General features: G+C 35.6%; 1 protein-coding gene across 3 annotated transcripts in view; it reads left to right on the forward strand.

The window, feature by feature from the left end:
- RFX3 (regulatory factor X3) overlaps positions 1–22526 on the forward strand; it is a 288511-nt gene that overhangs the window by 80404 nt on the left and 185581 nt on the right. The window contains exons 10-11 of one of the 3 annotated variants that reach the window (XM_049711842.1): positions 11448–11554; positions 21422–21481. The exons of the other annotated variants lie outside the window; for them this stretch is intronic. Coding sequence (XP_049567799.1) covers positions 11448–11554; positions 21422–21481 — 167 coding nt within the window. The remainder of the gene's footprint in view (positions 1–11447; positions 11555–21421; positions 21482–22526) is intronic. 3 annotated transcript variants of the gene reach the window in all.

Raw genomic sequence — 22526 nt, forward strand, 5'->3', positions numbered from 1 at the left:
TTCTATGATTTGACATACATGTGAATGACTTACAAACTGTGAAGTGTTACATAAAATGGAAGATTTGAGAAAAAAAAAATCAGTCAACAATGGCCATTATCGGACTGGGTGGTAGAGTAATGGAATGGAATTTCTTAAGTAGTTCCTAGCCTAACCATTTGGAATAGATGGTTCTTTAAGATTTCTATCATTATGTTTTCAGATTTTCATTCCTCTTCCCTTTGTTTTGGAGAATTCACTGATAGGTACAGTCTAAAAATTTATAGTGACTTTCTAGTTAACACATTATTGACCGGAGATGTATTATTGCCACAGGCGTTAGTTTCTGCAAAAATCCTCCGGTCAATAATGTGTTAACAGTCAAGTTGCTAGAGGTGGTTTCAAGTCTGAGATACATGAGCTGTTTTTCTTATGTGTGATCTCAAAAACAAGAAGGAGTTTTAAGGAATCTTGTAGCAAAACTCTAAAAAAAAATTAGGAAGTATAAAAAATTCCTCAAATATATCTTTTGGTAAGGTAGTACTTTTCTATCTTAAGTTACGTTCAAGTACATAGAGATACATCTACTCTAGAGTGTTGCCCGTGTACATGTATGTAGATGTGTGAATCCACACAAATACACAGAAGGTCCTGTGAATGGAAATATACCTATAGTTTTTGAAATGCTTTAATTTAAAACCCATGGTAAAATAGAAATCAGTGTAAAATATGTTGTTTAGCTACTTTTTTGAGACAGATAGGAAAGGAATGGTATTTCTAATTACTCATGGGAAGGAAGATGCATTGGTAACATTATTTATTCGCATATTTATACACTCAAAATTCACTCAACAAATATTCATTGAGCACATAAGATGTTTACATGCATTGCTCTAACCTGTATTTTTATTAAAGTTATTTATATATGTTACCACTAGTCTCAAAAATCTGTTTCTAGGTAATATACGACATGCCCCTTTGCAAGTAAACTAAAGCAAAAAGCCAGAATGCAAATATAACCTAAAATTTAAAACTTATGCAATTCTTTGGCAGAATTCCAAAGACGACTTCCAACTGTAGCATTCTGCACATTTAATCAAGTTTTATGTTATTGTCCTTGATTATTTTTTTTTTTTTTTATGGTTCAAAAGAATTATTCAATTCTAAGCATGTTACCTATAGTGTGTGACTCCTGCATGTTTCTTATGATTGGAGACATTTCTGTGCAGAGAAGGAAATACTGTTCATTCTCGTTATTTAATGCTTTTTCTTTAGGGAACTGGAAATAGTAATTGCTGAAAGCCAATTGCATTTTAGGGGTGTTAAAACTTGGAAGTTGCTTCTGGATCCATAGCTGAGTAGAAGACACGTCTGAGTGAGAAATCAAATCTTCCCACAGACTTCCGTTTATACTGATAATGGCTGTAATAGATGGACGAGGCACCCTGCTAAGGACTTTACATGTATTTTTGTTTAATCTTTCCAACAACCCTGTGAAGTGTGGGTATTGTTATTCCAGTTTTACGGATGAGGACACTGGGGTTTAGTGAGGTTAAATAACTAGTACATAGGCAGGTCTAGGTTCTATCTCAAGGCACTTTTGATTCCAAGACTGCTATGCCAGTTGAAACAGCTGATTTGGTACAAAAATAAGTTGATTGAAATCATTTTAGACTAATCTCCTGGAGCCATGCTTCTTGATTTTTGCTATGGTACTGTATTAAAAGGAGATAACAGACAGCAGATACAAAGGTAGAAACAAGAAACTTACAGTAATCCCTGAGTAGTAATGGATTTCTTGTTGTTGCTTTTGTAATAAGTTTTTAAAATATCTAGTGCTTATGCATAGTAAAAATTAATTCAGGTAGCCCAAGAGTATATACAGTTAAATCGTGTCTCCCACTCCAGCATCCACATAGAGGCAACTGCTATATCTAATTTCTGGTTTTTCTTCCAGAGATAGAATTAACATGGATTGATTTTTGTTTTTTTTTTTAAAGAATGACATTTGAGCATCCAGTCTAAAGAAACAAACTGGAAGCACCCAGGTCTGGGGCCTGGTTAACATATGAGTGGGCCAAACCAGAGATGGATGCAGATGAGACTCAGCGTTGAGAATGCAGACAGGCCATCGCATTAACCCCCTCCCCCTCGGGGTAACAGAAAGCTCACCAAGCAGGCTTGCTCCGTTTTAAAGATGAGAAAATTGGTTATTTCTGTCAAGTGGATAGTTACGTATAGAGCCAAAATCAAATGCAGGACTATGACCCTCATCTTTCCATTCTGCTGCAGTACAAGTGACCTCTGGATTTTAGAGTGTTGTGAAGAATTGTACAATTGAAGTGGTCTAAAATTGACTAGAATTTCTACAGGTAAGCCAGATAGCAAACTTCAGACAGACAAAGGCTGTAGAAGATCTTTCTTTTTTTAACTTTTAAGATACATTCTTAATTTTACAGTAGATTCAGGTTTACAGCAAGCTTGTGAAGGTAGCACAGAGAGTTCCCTTATATCTTACATACAGTTTCCTCTCTTATTAACAGATTTCACCATTCTAAAGTTACTCTTTATCCCCTTTCCATACTATACTCTTTGAAAGGAGGTTACTACGTGGAGCCCACACTTAAGAAGTCAGGAGTTATGTTGCACCTCTTTGAGGGTAGAGTAGCTTCATAAATTATTTAGAATACTTCTGCACAAGAGATTTGTTTCTCCTCCCTCGGTCTGTTTATTTATTTAGCCAATCATTTATTTATGTTAAGTATGGACTCATAGATACTTATTTTATACTTTGGGTTAAAATCCAATACTGTTTTATTTTATTGCTCAAATTGTTCCAGTTTTGGCCATTGGGAACTTTTAAATTGTTCTATGTTAACTCCTGTGTTTTTTTGACTTACCCTCATCATTGTGCGTGTGTGTGTGTGTGTGTGTGTGTGTTTTTTTCTTTTTTGAGCCCTTCCTTTCTGGCATCTCAGGATGCATGAGACTTACCTTTACGTTTCCTGCTTCACTCCTAGAATCAGTCATTTTTTTCCGGAGAGCCCTGGTTCCTTTTTTTTTTTTTTTCCCGGTACGCGGGCCTCTCACTGTTGTGGCCTCTCCCGTTGCGGAGCACAGGCTCCGGAAACGCAGGCTCAGCGGCCATGGCTCACGGACCCAGCCGCTCCGCGGCATGTGGGATCTTCCCGGACCAGGGCACGAACCCGCGTCCCCCACATCGTCAGGCGGACTCACAACCACTGCGCCACCAGGGCAGCCCAGCCCTGGTTCCTTTTACTTCAAAATGATTTTAGAAACCATGATCTGGATGACAGATAGCAGCTCTTTTAAAACCAAATCTCGAGTAGAAAAGAAAATTTTAGCCATTGTTCCATGAAGCACTAAATTAGGTCATTGCAGTAATTTGTTTGTTAATATTGTTAGAATATAAAATTTGCCTGAGTGAATAGAATGATCCTAAGAGTTTTTAAGGTAAAATTCTAAGAAAGACAATTATTATATTACTCTTTTCTGTTACTTAGGGAAAAAAAACCTGTCCTTGATGGCACTTTATTTGATATATTTTTTTTGTCCTTGACCGGAACCTGAGGCAAAACTTCAAAACATGGTAATATGAAACAGGTTGGGATTCACACTGGGATTTTGGAAGACTTTATACTCCATTAGGAAAATTACCAAGCATAGAGTCTATGAAAGACATATAATTCATATTTATCTAAAGAATAATGTGTCACTAAGCATTTTAAATCTGTGTATCCATCAGGGAGAGAATATTAAGGAAAAGAAAAAAAAAAAGAAAAAAATGACCATTGAGCATAGTTATAGTATCTAGACAGTGTGTCCTTACTGATTTAAGTTATTACAGAGGAATATTCCCTATTAGAGATCTGGTCTTTCTAACTCTAGCATTGAGGTTTTTCTTAATCTGAGATATTTGTAGATGGATCAGACAACTCTTTAGGTGGGGACAGTTTAAAGGGATTTGTGTGTGTGTATATTTGCAATCTTAGTAGTACTGATGAACATTTCTTAAAAGCTTATTTCTGAATTTTATTGTTTGACCTGCCTTACTAGGCAAGTATTCTCTTTTGCTCTTCAGCATCTACCATTTTAGTAAGCAAGTTGAATTTTTACAGCTCATCAAACAACCAGGTCAGAAGAATCACAGGATCTGATAGGTGAAATGCATATAGTGTATGTTGATTGTAAAAAAAAAAAAATTATTTTCCTAGAATTAACCAAATGTTTTTTCCTGGGCTATAGTCATCACTATTTATCCTAATCTATTATATTTTAATTTGCTGTCTCTTAGTTTAACTGTGAGGAGTAGTCTTTTGAGTCAATGAAAATAGAAAAGCGTCGAATTAAACTGATGGTGTGCAATTGCAATTAGTAAGAAGCATAGCACTAATGAGGAAAAGAACCAGGCAGGTCAAAACTGTAGCAAAGGTAAATGAAGCACTCTCTAATGAATAAGCAAACGTGACTCAGTGCACAGAAAAACTGAGTGAGGCAGAGATGCCCAGGGAGCCCTGGAATGAAAATAGCTGGCAAACCTCAAAAGGGATAGAGCTGAGTGTAGAGATGGGGAAATAAAAAAGGGTCTGAGTAAGGGTTACTGGTGAGTCCTGAGGCTGGCAAAGATTGCCAGGGAGAATGTGAGAAACTGAGTATCTTCTTGGTGGTTCTGACAGAAATGCTAAAGATTATGCTTGAAGGGCCCGGAAACACTGATCTGGGACTTGCTGGAGGGAAACTTAAATGTATTAAGTGTGCAGAGTGTGCCAGGTGTATTATGTCATTTAATCCTTACATCAACTCTTCTATTTATTATGTCATTTTATTCTTACATCAACTCTTTAAGGGAGTGTATTGTTAATTACAGTATTACAGATGAAAGAAATGAGGCACAGAGGGGGTTGAGAATATGCTACAAACCACACAGCAACTAATCAGGTAAACTATGATCAGCGTTTACAATTTTGAATTTTTAATTTCAAAGCAGTTTGGGAGATCAAGATAGAGAAAATCAATTCAGTGTAGCATACACGCCGACACTTAGGATCAGGGCAACCATCAATACATTTTTGGAGTTTATGGGTTGTATTGATTAAGAGAAAGGAGTTTAAAATGGCGGCTCTTAGGTTTAGGTAGTTTAGAGCAGTTGAAAAATGAAGGTTGGGGTAGGCTGCTGTACTGAAAGGGCCTCAGAATGGACTGAGGACTGGAGATAGCTAAAGGAGCAAGTGCACTTGGGGATCAACTGAAAGGTGGAGATGGGGTTATTTTTGGTCCTTTTAATTATCATTTCACATTCATTTTGATCTTGTCAGGAGTCTTATAGACTAAAGAGAGTGATTGTGGCTCTCCTTTTGGGCGGAAGAGATACATTTTAGGGGTTATTCTTAGAGTCTGGCAAACTGGTTGTTAGTATAATAGTCCATTTGTGAATGGGAAAGGAGAAAAATGAAAAACCACTGTGAGTTGTAAGGATGTAATATGTTTTAAATGGTGTGTTTATGTTTACAGAGTAAATTTCAAGAGCAAATTAATTACATGTCTGTAGTTCTTAAGTAGGCTGAGTGGGGAAAAAGGATGATTTAATCTTTTTTGCTGGCCAAATCTCTAGGCTGGCCATTTTTTCCTTTTAATAAAAATCCTTGTGGTTCCTTGTCTTCCCATTAGCTCATAGTTTAGAGCTCTGGTAAGTTGTCTGTGAGACGGAGTGTATTAGGCTTGCCTGATTAAAATTGTTCATGAGAGATCAAGCAGACAAGGGACTTTTAGCATAATTAAAAAAGCACTGCTAGCCTTTAAAGATGAGATTTCAGAGATTTCTGAACTTATATCCACCTGTAGGGAAGTGTGTTTGTGTAATTAGATTCCAGTTCTTTCATGAACCCTTCTTACTTAATTCACACATGGTGTTCTTTCCTTTTATGGAATATCATATTCTCATGTAGGAGACAAGAAATATTGAAAGGAGCCAGAACTTGAATGAACTGAAACATTTCCCTTGAAAGATCACATGTGATAAGTTAAGCAATCAGTTACCTCCTTATGTTAACCTGTTTATTTATAAAAGGAAACTCAGGAACAAAGTTGAAGATAGTAAAGGGAAAAATCAAAACAAATTGCATATCTTGTGTTTGCCGCCTAATCTGAGAAAATTTACACCAGCTTTTGGAAAATATTCTCCTTTTGTTTAATGGACAGCTTAGCCCAAAGTTTTGTTTTTGTCTTTTCATTTTATAGTCCAAATTTTTCAGTGCTGGGATCTGAAATCATTCAGTTATTATCCCCATTTTACTATCATGTTTCAGAAAAAAAAGATGATTACAGTTAATGTGGTTTAAAATGGCTTCTTTTGTCCTTTTAAAGCAAAGCTGACTGCTGTATACTGTTTGAGTACTTTATAGAGCACCACAGTTTTCTTCCTATGTGTTTTTTAAAATACATATTAATTTTTCAGAAAGGAACCCTTTCTAGCATAAATCAAAATGTTATTGCTATAATGAGGCAGCATTTTAGAAGAAAATTACCAAGGTGTGAATTTTTTTTTACCTACCTGTATAAGGCGTTTATTTCATAGACTAAGGATTTCTGCACATGTGACTATTTCTTTAGGAAAAGCATTTTCCTCAGCCGATAACTAATGCTTTGTTTTCACCTGGAAGATTGCTTTCGAACATTTCTCTTGTAATTAAAATAATTTTTCCATTAGCTGAGAGTGGTTCTCAAAGCTTCTTGACTTTTTTTTAGTTCCATCTTATTTTGCATTTTTAAAAAGAATTAGGTCTAGCCTGATTATAACATAAAACACCAGTGTCCAACAGGAAACTAAGCTATTTCCATGTCAGCTCTGTACAAGTGAATAAGATGAAAAAAGAAGCCCCCCCAAAATGTACCTTAAATTATCCCCCTTATATATTAAGACTGATTTTAGGAACTTAATCAAAGATACATTGGCCAGGCATAAAAATATTTTAATTTTAAATCATGAAGAATGGAAGTAAGGAACCTGAAATTTTAAATGGTGGGAGGTTTTTTGATGTCGTATTATCTGCAGGAGGAGAACTCTAAACAAGGTTGTATCTTGAAATGGTAAAATCTGTGAATAGTTTTGTTTCTGGGAGGAGGTCACAAAAAGTCTATTTCTCTGGCTTTCTTCTTGACAAGTAATCAGAGTAGTTCACAGATCCCCTGGTTTCCAACCATTTTATATAGTCTTGAGAAATAATTTTTGCATCAAATTATATATACCCTTAGTTTTGATTGAATAAACTGTTTTAATAGGGCTGCACGATCAAATAGGCTAGGTAATAATAGTTGCTTCAATTAAGGCATAATTTAGGATGAACTCATGTAGAATTAACAAGGTGTAGTGTGTCTGTTATAATTGTGGCAACTAGTATATCTCTGTCATAGGCAGTACAATTTCTTTTGTATATCAATAAAAAGGGAAAACCCTTATGTTTTCCTTATTCTTGTTTAATTCAAGTTTAGTTTAATTCTTGTTACTGGTTACTATAGCCATTTAATTCCTTATTCATCCACTTGTCCATCATCCATTCATTTAGTCAATAAACATTTATTGAACCTTTCCCGTATGTCAGGAATTGGGCTTGGGTACTGGTGATTTAGAGATGAATAACTGTTTTTGAGATTTTTTTTGCAAGAAACAAAATCGCAAATAATTATTAGTATGAATAGAGTGATGTACATGTAAAACAAGGTACTCTAATTGTTGCTGGAATGCCAATGAAGGTTTCAGTAGAGGAGACAATATTTAAAGTGAGTCTGGAAGGATAAAAGTTTCTTCACCAGGCTGAAAATAAGAGGAAGGGCATTCAGGGAGGTGAAAACAGAAAGTACAGATGTATTGCATTTCATAAGACTTGCCAGTATTTTAGTATATCTGGAATATACAGGAGAAATAAATGGAAGTGGTGTTGGAAAAGTGGACAGGAAGGTCTCTCATTCACCATGTTGATGAGTTTAGACTTGTAAGGAGAGGAGTTACAAGGCACTGAGGGAAATGAAGCTGGATGAATAACATGAGAAAATTTGTATTTTTGAAAAATAAATTGGGCAGGATTACAGGAAATATTTGGATAGGGAGGAAAGAGATTACACAGTGACCATCAGATGGTCCCTATTTCTTCAGTGAACTAGGAGGCAATCTTATATCATTGGGCTTTGGAGCCAGACTTGACTTCAGATCCTCAATGTGAAGGTCCCCTTAACTTCCCTCAGCCTATGATTTTTCATTTGTAAAATGGGGATAATAGCTATCTTGCAGTATTGTAAAGTTCATGTGTTCAAAATGCTTTGCTCAAATTTCTAGGCTTGTAATATATATTCAATTAATGGCAGCAATTATTATTAGTTATTGACTTATAAGTACTTAGAATTACATGGTAAACATTATAAGTGCTCCTTTCCCTCAAGAAATTTATAAAAATTTAGTATGTGCAAAAACAGATGAACAAGATAAATACATATTTTACAAACTATGTTTATTTTTGAAGCCTTCTTTATTGCTTTCCCTGTGTGGATGACCCAGTTGACGATTGACAAGTGTGTTCATTGACCTTGCTCATATATTCCCAAATACTTTAAACCATTCAAAATATTTGGTGTCGGTGGCTTTATGGTCTGATGAATATGATTAAATAAATTTCTCCCCAAGTGGAAACTATTCTGTTTTTATAACTAGTACCTTTAAAGATGAAGAAATACTGTCTCCTAATCTCAAGTGGGAATTTCTTCTAGGACCTCACTTAACAGGTGATTGTTTGAGTTTCTGCTTAAACTCCTTTGCGAGGGTGCTTTACCCTACAGAGAAATCCATGTTTGGACAGCTCGAATTGGAATTGTAGAATATTCTTCTCGTGTATCTGACTCAGCTTCTTTTTCATTTCTACTGCGTGGGTACTAGTTCTCTCTTGAAGCCACATAGACCAAGTTTAATCAATCTTTCACTTGCTGTGCCATCAGCTGTTTGTCAAAAGCCATCATCCCTTTTTTCAAGCTTCTCCCTTCCAGGCTTAGTGTATTTTCAGGTTTTCCAGGTTTTGTGGTTGTTGATTTTTTTTTAAAAAACAGGTTTGTTGAAGTATATGTGACATAAAATAAACTGCACATATGTAAAGTATACAACTTTGATATATGCACATATCTGTGAAACTATAACTGCAATCAAAATAATGGCTATGCAGTCACCCCAATACTTTCCTTGTGTCTCTTTATATTCTCTTTGTTCCACCACTCCCTGTCCCATCAAGCCCGGTCCCACCCTCCCAACCCCTGCAATTACTCCTCTGTTTCTGTCAATATAAATTAGTTTACATTTCCTGAAGTTTATATAAATGAAATCATACAGTATGCATTCTTTTTTTTTGTCTGGCTTCTTTCAGTCAGCATACTTATTTTGAGATTTATCCATATTGTTGCAGGTAACAATATTTTATTTCCTTTTATTGATGAGTATTGTCCCATTATAAGGATATACCACAGTTAGTTTATCCATTCACCTGTTGATGGACAATTGGATTATGTCCAGTTATTGAGTATTACGATTAAAGTAATTATGACCATTGATGTTATAAGACCTTGTATGGACATAGGCTTTCTTTTTGGGGGAGGAGGGTAAATACCTAGGAGTAGAATAGTTGGGTTATATGACGGTAATATGTTTAAATGGGTAATATGTTTAAATGGGTAATATGACGGGTAATATGTTTAAATATTTAAGAAACTTCCAAACTTTTCAAACTGATGGTACCTTTTTACATCCCCACCAGCATAGTATGAGAGTTCTAGTTCCTCTGCATCCTTACCAATGCTTGGTAAATCAAGCTCATTCTAATGTGTGTGTAGTGGTTTTTCCTTGTGGTATTAATTTGCATCATCCTAAGGTTAATGATTTTGAACATGTGCTCATTTATTTTTATATCTTCTCTGGTGTCTGTTCAGATCTTTTGTCCATTTTAAATCAGGTTATTATTGAATTTTAAGAGTTCTTTATACATTATTGATACAAGTCTTGTACTGGATATATGATTTGCAGATATTTTCTCCTAGTCAGCTTGTCTTTTCATTCCCAAACAGTGTCTTTCAAATAGTAGAAGATTTAATTTTGGTAAAATCTAATTTATCAATTTTACCTTTTCTGGATTATACTGTTGGCATCTTTTCTAAAAAATCTTTACCTAATTCAAAGTCTAAAATATTTTATTACATATTTTGTTATAGAAGTTTTATGGTTTCAGTTTTTACACTTATGTCTGTAATCCATTTTTATAATAAAATTTTTACTTTGGAATAGTTTTAGACTTGCAGAAAAGTTGCAAAGGTAGTATATAGAGTTCTGTATACCACTCATCCACTTTGTCTTATTATTAACATCTTATATACCCATGGTAAATTTGTCGAAACTAGGCAGTCAATATAGGTACATTACTATTAACTACACTTCAGACTTTATTTAGATTTCACCAGTTTGGGGTTTTTTTTTTTGCGGTATGCGGGCCTCTCACTGTTGGCGGCCTCTCCCATTGCGGAGCACAGGCTCCGGAAACGCAGGCTCAGCGGCCATGGCTCACGGGCCCAGCCGCTCCGCGGCATGTGGGATCTTCCCGGACCGGGGCACGAACCCGTGTCCCTTGCATCGGCAGGCGGACTCTCAACCACTGCGCCACCAGGGAAGCCCTCACCAGGTTATTTTAACTGTTTTCTGTTCCAGAATTCAGTCCAGAATTTCTTATTGTGTTTAGGGCTCATGCCCCCTTAGTCTTCTCTGATCCTTGACAGTTTCTTAGTCTTTCCTTGTTTTTAATGACCATGACCATTTTGAGCAGTACAGGTCAGATATTTTGTAGAATGTCCCTCAATTTGGGGTTGTCTGATGTTTCTCTTCATTAGATTGGGATGATTTTTGGGAGAAGTGGGCGTGGGTGGACACATGCTATCAACATGCTTTATCAACGGTGCTGCTTAACCATGATCACCCAGCCAAAGTGATATTTGCCAGGTTTCTCCACTGTAAAGTTAATCTTTTTGTTTTTTCTTACCCTTTCCATGCTAAAGCATGGAAGCAAGTCACTTCCACTTTTTTGGAAGCAAGTCACTAAGTAAAGCCCATGCTCCAGGGAGGTGGGGGGAGGAATTATGCTTTACTTCCTGGAGATGAGTATCTACATAAATTATTTGGAATCCTTTTGTAAGATCAGTACTATAAATGGTATTTATTATTTGTCTCTTCTTCTCCACTTATTTATTTCTTCAATAATTTATTATACCAGTATGGATTCATGTATATTAGTTTTATACTTTAAGTTATAATCAAGTACTATGTTTTTATTTTGCCACTCAACTTATTCTAGTTCTGGCCATTCCAGCTCCTGTAGGTTGACTCCTGTGTCCCTTGGACTTACTCTTTTCCTTTTTTTTTCTCTTCTCAGCACTTTGTTTCCTGACACTACAAGATGCCTAAGGTCATCGTATATTTTCAGTGCTCCAGCCTTAGAATCAGCCATTTCTCAAAGGAGCCCTAGATACTTTTCTGGGGGTATGTTATTTAGGAACCAAGATGTGGGCACTGGATATGCTGGTTTCTGCTACTGGGGTGTCACTATGTCTAGGTTCTCTCAGCAAGCAGAGCCAGGAAATATATGTATGTATGCTAACTGATGGATATACACATCTATAATTACTTCTGCATCTATCCATTTTTATCTATATTAAGCTAAATGTGAATTCATACTGATGTTGCTCTTTTCCATTACCACATAATGTTTTTCCATAATGTCTCTCTCTAGCAGTGAGAAATATGGTTCTCACCATCCATTTAGTACTTATTTGTTCAACCCCAGTATACATGTAAAGCAGTTTCAGAGTTGTTAACCTGTACCCTGCAATCCATTTTGAGTTAGTTTTTGTATATGTTGTGAGATGGATGAGGGTTCACTTTTTAAAAATATGAATATCCAACTGTTCCAGCAATATTTGTTTAAAAGGCTGTCCTTTCTCCACTGAAAAGCCTTTGCATCTTTGTTGAAAACTGGTTGTCCATTTAGGTATGGGTCAGTTTTGGAACTGTATTCTATTTGTTGGTGTGTTTGTCTATTTTTACTCCAATAACTTATTGTCTTGATTATTGTAGATTCATAGTAAAGTTTGAAATCAGGTAATTTTGTTAGCCCTCTTTTCTTCTTTTTCAAAGTTGTTTGTCTATTCTATGTCATTTGCTTTTTTTTATGAATTTTAGAATCACTTTGTCAATTTCTACCAAAAAAAAGCCTGTTGGGATTTGGATTTGAATTGTATAGAATCTTTAGAACAATTTGGGAAGAACTTAACAATATTGAGTCATATAATCCGTGACTAAATAATACCTCTCCATTTATTTATGTCTTTAACTTCTTTCAGAAATGTTTTGTAGTTGTCAGTGTACAGGTCTTACACATCTTTTGTCAGATTTATTCCTAAGTGTTTCATATGTATTGATGCTATTGTAAATGGTATTGCTTTTTAATCGTAACTTCCAATGTTTGTTTATTAGTAAATAGACATATGATTGATTTTTTAAATATTGTCACTTAACTTATTCCAGCTCTGGCCTTTGGGAGCTCTTCTAGGTTGGGTCTTGTGTCCCTTGGACTTACTTCCATCTTTTTTGTGTGTCTTTTTTTCCTTTTCTCAGCACTTTCTTGTTTTTTCACACTACAAGATGCCTAAAGCTCATCTTATATTTTCCGTGCCCAAGCCTTAGAATTAGCAATTTCTCAAGGGAGCCCTGGTGTCTTGAAACTGTTTAAAACTTAATAGTTCTTGTAGCTATTTTATAGATTCTGTCTGAGTTTCTACATAGAAGATCATGTTGTTTGTGAATAAAGAAAGTTTTACATCTTCCTTTCTCAGTACCTTTCATTTCTTTTTCTTGCCCAAATGCACTGGCTAGAACCTCCAGCGTAACAAAGAACAGAAGTGATAGGAGCAACCATTTCTATCTTGTTCCTGATCATAGAGGAGAAGCAGTCAGTCTTTCACCATTAAGTACGATGTTAACTATAGGTTTGTCATAGATGCACTTTATCAGGCTAAATAATTGTTCTTTTGTTGTCTCCTCTGCAGAGGGTTTTATCAGAAATGGACATTGGATTTTGTCAAATACGTTTTTGGTACCTATTTTTTTTTCTATTTTTCATTTATTTATTTTTAAAATACCTTTATTGGAGTATAATTGCTTTAAATGTTGTGTTAGTTTCTGCTGTACAACAAAGTGAATCAACTATATGTATACATATATCCCCATATCCCCTGCCTCTTGAGCCTCGCTATCCCACCCTTCTAGGTCGTCACAAAGCATTGAGCTGATCTCCCTGTGCTATGCAGCAGCTTCTCACTAGCCGTCCATTTTACATTTGGCAGTGTATATATGTCAGTGCTACTCTCTCAGTTCGTCCCAGCTTCCCCTTACCCCCCGTGTCCTCAAGTCCATTCGCTACGTCTGCGTCTTTATTCCTGCCTTGCCACTAGGTTCATCACTACCATTTTTTTCAGATTCCGTATGTATGCGTTAGCATCCCGTATGTGTTTTTCTCTTTCTGACTTCACTTTGTATAACAGACTCTAGGTCCATCCACCTCACTACAAATGACTCAATTTCATTTCCTTTTATGGCTGAGTAATATTCCATTGTATATATGTGCCACATCTTCTCTATCCATTCATCTGTTGATGGACATTTAGGTTGCTTCCATGTCCTGGCTATTGTAAATAATGCTGCAGTGAACATTGTGGTACATGTATCTTTTTGAATTATGGTTTTCTCAGGGTATATACCCAGTAGTGGGATTGCTGTGTTGTATGGTAGTTCTATTTTTAATTTTTTAAAGAACCTCCATACTGTGCTCCATAGTGGCTGTATCAATGTACATTCCCACCAACATTGCAAGAGGGTTCCCTTTTCTCCACACCCTCTCCAGCATTTATTGTTTGTAGATTTTTTAGCATGGCCATTCTGAGTGGTGTGAGGTGATACTTCATTGAAGTTTTGATTTGCAGTTCTCTAATGATTAGTGACATTGAGTATCTTTTCATATGTTTGTTGGCAATTTGTATGTCTACTTTGGAGGAATGTCTATTTAGGTCTTCCGCCCATTTTTGGATTCGGTTTATTTTTTTGATATTGCACTGCATGAGCTGCTTGTGTATTTTGGAGATTAATCCTTTGTCAGTTGCTTCATTTGCAAATATTTTCTCCCATTCTGAGCGTTGTCTTTTCATCTTGTTTATGGTTTCCTTTGCTGTGCAAAAGATTTTTTTTTCTTTTTTGCGGTACACGGGCCTCTCACTGTTGTGGCCTCTCCCATTGCAGAGCACAGGCTCCGGACGCGCAGGCTCAGCGGCCATGGCTCACGGGCCTTGCCGCTGCACGGCATGTGGGATCTTCCCGGACCGGGGCACGAACCCGTGTCCCCTGAATCGGCAGGTGGACTATCAACCACTGTGCCACCAGGGAAGCCCTGTGCAAAAGATTTTAAGTTTCATTAGGTCCCATTTGTTTATTTTTGTTTTTATTTCCATTGCTGTAGGATAATCTCAATAGATGCAGAAAAAGCTTTTGACAAAATTCAGCACCCATTTATGATAAAAACTCTCCAGAAAGTGGGCATAGAGGGAACCTACCTCAGCATAGTAAAAGCCATATTGACAAACCCACAGCCAACATCATTCTCAAAGGTGAAATACTGAAAGCATTTCCTCTAAGTTCAGGAACAAGACAAGGGTGCCCACTCTCACCACTGTTATTCAGCATAGTTTGGGGAGTTTTAGCCATGGCAATCAGAGAAGAAAAAGAAATAAAAAGAATCCAAATTGGAAAAGAAGAAGTAAAACTGTCACTGTTTGCAGATGACATGATACTCTACGTAGGTAATCCTAAAGATGCCACTAGAAAACTACTAGAGCTAATCAATGAATTTGGTAATGTAGCAGGATACAAAATTAATGCACAGAAATCTCTTGCATTCCTATACACTAACAACAAAAAATCAGAAAGACAGATCAAGGAAACACTCGCATTTACCATTGCAACAAAAAGAATAAAATACCTAGGAATAAACCTACCTAAGGAGAGAAAAGACCTGTATGCAGAAAACTGTGAGACACTGATGAAAGAAATTAAAGACGATACAAACAGATGGAGAAATATACCACATTCTTGGATTGGAAGAATCAACATTGTGAAAATGCCTATACTACCCAAAGCAATCTACAGATTCAATGCAATCCCTATCAAACTACCACTGGCATTTTTCACAGAACTAGAACAAAAAATTTTACAATATGTATGGAAACACAAAAGACCCCGAATGGCCAAAGCAATCTTGCGAAAGAAAAGCAGAGCTGGAGGAATCAGGCTCCCTGACTTCAGACTCTACTACAAAGCTACAGTAATCAAGGCAGTTTGGTACTGGTACAAAAACAGAAATATAGATCAATGGAACAGGATAGAAAGCCCAGAGATAAACCCACGCACATATGGTCACCTTATCTTTGGTAACGGAGGCAAGAATATACAGTGGAGAAAAGCAGCCTCTTCAATAAGTGGTGCTGCGAAAACTGGACAGCTACATGTAAAAGAATGAAATCAGAACACTTCCTAACACCATACACAAAAATAAGCTCAAAATGGATCAAAGACCTAAATGTAAGGCCAGACACTATAAAACTCTCAGAGGAAAACATAGGCAGAACACTCTATGACGTAAATCACAGCAAGATCCTTTTTGGTACCTATTTAGGTGATCCTAAGGTATTCTTTTTTTAGTTTCTTGACATGGTGAATTACATTTAATTCACCATCCCTGAAACCCTGAACTACCTTTGAAACCAATGATTGACTCCACTTGGTCTTGATATATTAGCTTTTATGGATATTGTTAGATTTAGCTTTTTAGAATTTTTATTTATGTTTATGGGGAATATTGGTCTCTAGTTTCCTTTAAAAAATATCTATGTCGGGGCTTCCCTGGTGGTGTAGTGGTTGGGAGTCCGTCCGCCTGCCGATGCAGGGGACACGGGTTCGTGCCCCGGTCTGGGAGGATCCCACATGCCGCGGAGCGGCTGGGCCCGTGAGCCATGGCCGCTGAGCCTGCGCGTCCGGAGCCTGTGCTCCGCAACAGGAGAGGCCAAGACAGTGAGAGGCCCGCGTACTGCAAAAAAAAAAAAGAAAAATCTATGTCTGGTTTTGGTATCAGAGTAATGCTGGTCTCAGAGTATAGATTGGAAAGTATTCTTTCCTCTGTAATTTTTGGGAAAACTGTTAGGATTATTCTTCAGTGAAGCCATCTGGGCCTGGAATTTTTCTTGTGGAAATGTTTTTAACTATAAATTCAATTTCTGTAGTAGATAGAGGTTTACTCACATTATCTATTTCTTCTTGAATGAGCTTTGGTAATTTGTGTCTTTCAAGGAATTGATTATTTTTTCTAAGTTGTCAAGGTTATTGGTATAAAGTTGTTATATTCCCATATGATCTGTCGATTAGTGATGTCACTTCTCTCATTCCTGACATCTTTAATTTCTGATCAGACATGTCTGTCTAGACATCTATCAATTTATTGACCATTTTAAAGAGTAAGCTTTCTGTTTCATTTACTTTTCCTGTTTTACTATTTTCTACCTCACTGAATTCTGCTATGATCTTTATTATTTACTCTCTTCTGCTTACTTTGGGTTTTATATGCGCTACTTTTTCCTGGTCTTAGGGTAGAAGCTGAAGTCATTGAGTTGAGACCTTTCCTTTTTTCTAATATAGATGTTGTGTACTACAGATCTCCCTCTAAAAACTGCTTTAGCAGCATCCCATAAAGTTTAATGTGGTGTGTTTTCATTTTTATTCAGTTGAAAATACTTTCTAACTCCACTTTTTGTTTCTTCTTTGACTCTTTAGTTATTTAGAAATGTCTTATTTAATTCTAAAATATTTGGGAGCTTTCCAGAGATCTTTCTGTTATTGTTTTCTAATTTAGTTCATTTGTGAGCAGAGAATATACTTTGTATGACTTGAATTCTTTTAAATTTGAGACTTGTATTATGGCCAGAATATTCTATATCTTGGTTTCTATCAGTTTTTGTTTCATGTATTTTAAAGCTCTTTATTAGGTGCATAAGCATTTAGGATTATTATGTTCTCTTGATGAATCGACCAGTTTATTATTATGAAATTATCCTCTGTATTCCTGGTAATAGTTCTTTTCTGAAGTCAACTTTTTCTGATATTGGTATAGCCACTCTAGTTTTCTTTTGACTAGTGTTAGTATGGTGTGTCTTTTTCTATCCTTTTGCTTTTACCCTGTTTGTGTCTATATTTAAGGTACATTTTTCAAAGACAACATATTGTTGGGTCTTGCTTTTTTAGGAGTGTGATAATATGTGTCTTTTAACTGGAGTGTTTAGATCATTTATATTTACTGTGGTTGTTGATATGGTTCATTGTAAGTGTGTCATCTTACTGTTTGTTCTCTGCCCCATCTGTTCTTTGTTCCCTGTTTCTCTTTTTCTACCTTCTTTTGTTTATTTGTATACTGTTTCTCCGATGGTTTCTAGACCCTTTAAGCATCCTGGTTGTCATTGTGTGTTACCTTCAATTTTTTAAAAGATAAATGTAGATTAATTATGTCAAGGTCTCAAAGCCTGAATGTTTAATGTTTTCTAAATGTTTTTGACTAGGAATTTAAGGGTTTTTTCTTAATCCTAAAAAAAAATTGCTTACTAATTTTACATTTGCCATAATACTTAGATGTTAACGTACATCAATGTTTTAGTTGGTGTTGAATGACCTTTTTTAGGATCAACTATTGGCTTCTGTGTTCTTTCCATTCCTTGATGCAAGACTTTTTATAAGGAGGTGACATACTTGGAGGCCGAGGGTGCTTACTTGTGAGGACCAGATGAAGTGGATCTTAGAGAAGCCAGCTTGTATTCCTAGGTTTATCAGTGTTCATCTGTCTTTATTCAGGATGTTTTCTTCCATTTTATTTAGAAAGAGGAGAAAAAGAAGAGAGAGAAATTATTAGTTATTTTCTATATCAGTCTACTCCTTCTCTCCCAAATAAAAGGACTGATGGAATGTACTTTTCAAAAAAAATGAGAAACATATTCCTATTTAATTTCAAAGAAGCACATCCAATATGTCATCCAACATAGAGAACGCATTTCATATCTTGTAATTTCAGTAGAGAAGAGAATGGCATGATGAAGAGAGAAAGGAGAGATGTGCTTAGGTTTGAGTAGTGATATGGTTATTTTATCAGGTTGGGAAGTAGGCAGATCAGCACCTGTCTGTCTTGGATCCTAGGAAGTGACAAAGTGTGAGCTCTATATGTAGGTTCCCAAGAGGCCTGTGTTTGAAATAGGCCATTCACTCTGGCCTGGAACTGAGAAAAAAGAATTTCTGCAAATTCCTCCTTTCCTGAAGTTGCCTTATCCCTAGAGGTTTTCCTTGAAGTAGCTTTGTCACTAGAGGATTTTTGTTGAAGTAGCTCTAGTTTCTAGAAGATATATAAATCAGGGTATATTTGTTCTTTTTGTATTTTAAGTCTAGCTCTTAAAATTTCAAAGAAGCAGAATGTGGTACATCCCTATTAAATGCAGGTGCTTTCTGCCCTGTTTACTTCAGACAGTTGAGTGTCTATAGTGGTTAGAACTGATGATTTGTAAGCCAATGAATGGATGCCAAAAACTAAATGTCTCTCGAGTACAGTGGAGCCTATAGTCTAGTCTCCATGAATATTAGGGCAGTGTGCCAACTACAGCTGGCTTAATTCTGCAAGCAGGAGCCCTTTGCAGAAGGACTCGTGGTAATTAACCAATTCAAAGTGCAATATTTTCCTTTCATTAATTTGGCAGAAAACAACTAAATATCTACAGCAAGAATGTTTTTGACATTTTCATTTGCTGCTTGGAAAATAATGGATACTTTGAATTGTGCTATAAAAGAAAACTGCTAGGATTTTGTCATTTTCATTTTAACTTCTAAATGTGGATTACTCAATTAGGAACATTTTTTTTTTTTAATTAAGTAGGAATAGTTGGCTGCAGGGGTGACCAGAATTGACTCATATTTTGAGGTGATTGGTTTGTTGGAGATTCCTAGGGAGTTTATTGGCTTGGACCCATTACTTTTTACATCTCCTTTCTTATATGTCTGAGTAATAGAATTCCCGTTGGGTGTAATAATTTCCTATCCTTTCCCTCTTCTAAAGTTTATTTCTTTTTTTTTTCTTCCTCATGTTTATTTCTATTTCAAATATGACTTAGAATTTCTCTCTGTTCTGTTTCTTTTGGATTAAAGAAATATTTGTTATCTCAATCAGCTTATTCCAATAATTGTTCATTTTTTACTTTAAAAAAATGTAGTTAGGACCAGCCACCTGGAATGAAGTATTTTGAATAATTTTGGAACTAAGGGTCCAGTGATAGCGTATTTTTCCGTGGAGGAATTATTGAAATATTTACTTGTTTCAGGATATGTTAATCTTCTTAATATTAATCTGTTATCTTTTGAGAGCATTTATCTTTTTACTAAAAATAAAATCTGTTTAATAATGTTACTCATACCTTTGATTACTGGGGTCTGGTTATTGAAAACTTTATTTTAGTTATTTATTATTTTTATTTATTTGGTTTATTCCTCAATTTAACATTTTCTCCTTGTGCAATTTTGACACATATTAGATATTGGCATAACTCTTGAAATCCCAAAGAATAGCCTGGCCTCACAAGGAACTGGACCTCCTCATCAGTAAAGCCATTAGGAACCTAGCTACTAGTAATATTCTCCTCACCTTTTATGTTTGCTTTTATCTACATGTCTTATTGTTCTTCACAGTCTATAAATTTACTTTCACATGACCAAATATATTGTCACTTTTATGTTTTATTACCACAGTGTTCAATATACAATGAAAATTATTAGACATGCAAAAAACAAATAACCCAGGAAAATTTTATTCCCTAGTGAAGAAAAAAATAAATAAAACAGACCTTGAGATGGCCTAGATATTGGATTTAGTTGACAAAGACTTAAGTATGCACACCCATATCAGGACTTAAATAAACAAAAAACAGTTACTGTGGTCTTAATGAGTGAATAGATAGGATATCTTGGCAAAGAAATGAAAACTATAAAAAGGAGCTAAATGGAAATTCTAGAACTGGAAAGAACAGTAACTATAATTAAAATTTTATTGGTTGAGCTTAACAGCATATTGGAGATAGTAGAAAAATCAGTGAACTTGAAGCATATCAATAAAATTTATTCAATATGAAGAACCTAGAAAGAAAAGATTGAAGAAAGATGAACAGAGACTCAGGGACTTAAGGGACAACACCTAATGATTTAGCATATGTGTAATTGGAGTCACAAAAGAAGAGCATGAGAATGGGGCATAAAAATTATTTCAGAAATAATGGTTGAAAATTTTCTGTATTTAAAAAAACATCAATTTACACATCTAGGAAGCTAGGCACATTATAGTTAAACTGCTGAAATATCCAGTGGTTAATATGGTGGTGATAAGGAGACTGTCAAGTGGCTTTAAGTATTCCACCATCATTTTGGAAGGAGCAGTTAACTTTATCTCACATAGGGAAGGATATGGTGCAGGAAGGTAAGGCTGTTTTATACGCTTAAAACTATGTAATCATAAGGTCTTTCTACATGCCCAGATCCATTTTAAAATACAGAATTTTGCTTTTCATAGTATAAAAATAATGCATGCTCATTAGAGGAAATACATGATAATATAGAAATAGAATATAATCTGCCTGTGATCAAATGGCTTTTGGCCCTTTTATTCTACCATGTTTCCTTTTCTTTCTTTTCTTTGTTTTTGCCAAGCAGTAGGAAACCATTTTTAAAAATACAGAAGTTTCTTATTTAAGACATATTCCTTTTTAAAACAATCCTAAAGTCTGATCTCTAGCTAAAGTTTTAACCTTAAATTAAGTTGGGACTTATATTCTTTCTGTGAGAAAAGCTTAGGTTGAATTCAGTCCTCTCTCCTCTCTTTCTCTCTCTCAATTTCTCTCTCTGCCCCACTGTCTCTCTCCTTCTTTTAGAGATTAACTGATTGTGGATGAGAAATTATTCACAAAATTGTAGACCATGAAAATCTGTCATAATTTCTATATTAGGAAGCCTGAGTACATTTTTTTTTCAATTAATAAGACAGTCAACTATGTGACTGAACTTTATATTTATCTTTTCTCCTCCCACATCTTGGGGAAGATATTGTCCACTAAAAACTGTCTATAGACACCTATGAATATTTTTTTCTCTCAATCAAGTGATATGTGGACAAAATGAAATTGATTTTTTACCTGAATGTCACCAAAGACAGCTTCCTGTTTCTTGTTTATTTAGATATTTTTTATCAGAGGAACATAGATCGGGATCTGCAATGGTTCTCAAAATTCCAAAGTGGTAAGTGAGACCATTTAAGTCTTTTCTTACCAGTATTTAATTATTATTTTTTTCTGTATAGTTCTTAACAAATATTTTAAATGATGAGTCACAGTAATACTGGGGTCCTTTGCTTTTAACAGCAGCTTTCTTTTTAGCAATTTTACCATCTGGTAGCTTTGTACTCTTGTTATTAAAAGTTCTATATCTGTATCCTCAGGGCTGTGATTTATTTGGAACCTGAAACAGGGTTCGAGAGGAATAGTGAGAAGCTTTGTGGAGCAGAGGCTACCTTCATGTTGTCCACATTTCCCTCATCCCTTTGGAGCTGAATTCCAGAAGTTGATGGCTCTTTGACCCAACTTCTAGTTGATTGTGGCAGATTGAGAATAGAGATGGCACCATCTTGTTTTCACCCCAATTCAAGAAATGTAGCCCAGACCCTTTAAGTCTGAGGCTCATGTGGAGGAGGAAGTTAAAATGAATCTAAAAACATTTACAAGTTTTAAAATACGTACTAATACGAAATATCCACATAGGACAAATAAAAGCTGCTCAACAAATGGGGACTTAGATTATGTTTGTATTTAACACCAGAATTACTTTAGTAATGAATTTGGCTGTAAATTGCAAAACCAGTTTTAAAGTCTTACAGATACCTTGTGCATTCTAGTCTTTTCCTTTGCATGAAGTTCCTGCCTTCTCAGTTTTTGTTGCAAGTAATAAAAACGATATTTTTTTTTAAAAAAATGACTCAATGAATATTGGCCACAAATGAAATACATTAGCTGATGTAACTCAAAAATCCAAAGATAGGGCTACTTTGGGAATGATCCGGTGGCTCCATGACTTCCTTTCTTTATTCTGGCTTCCTGGTGTTGGCTTCATTCTGATATTGCTGTCTTGGTTCTGATTTGGCTCCTAAGGCTTATTGCTCCCATATTTACCTCCACTCGATAAAAGAGTATTTGTCTCAGTATTTCTAACAGAAGTCCTGATATTTATTTTGATTCAGCCTGTGTAGGTCATATTTCACCTCAGAACTGATCACGGTGGCCATGATAGT

The sequence above is a fragment of the Orcinus orca genome, chromosome 6 (genome assembly GCF_937001465.1).
Source record: "Orcinus orca chromosome 6, mOrcOrc1.1, whole genome shotgun sequence".
In the NCBI taxonomy this organism is placed as follows: domain Eukaryota; kingdom Metazoa; phylum Chordata; class Mammalia; order Artiodactyla; family Delphinidae; genus Orcinus; species Orcinus orca.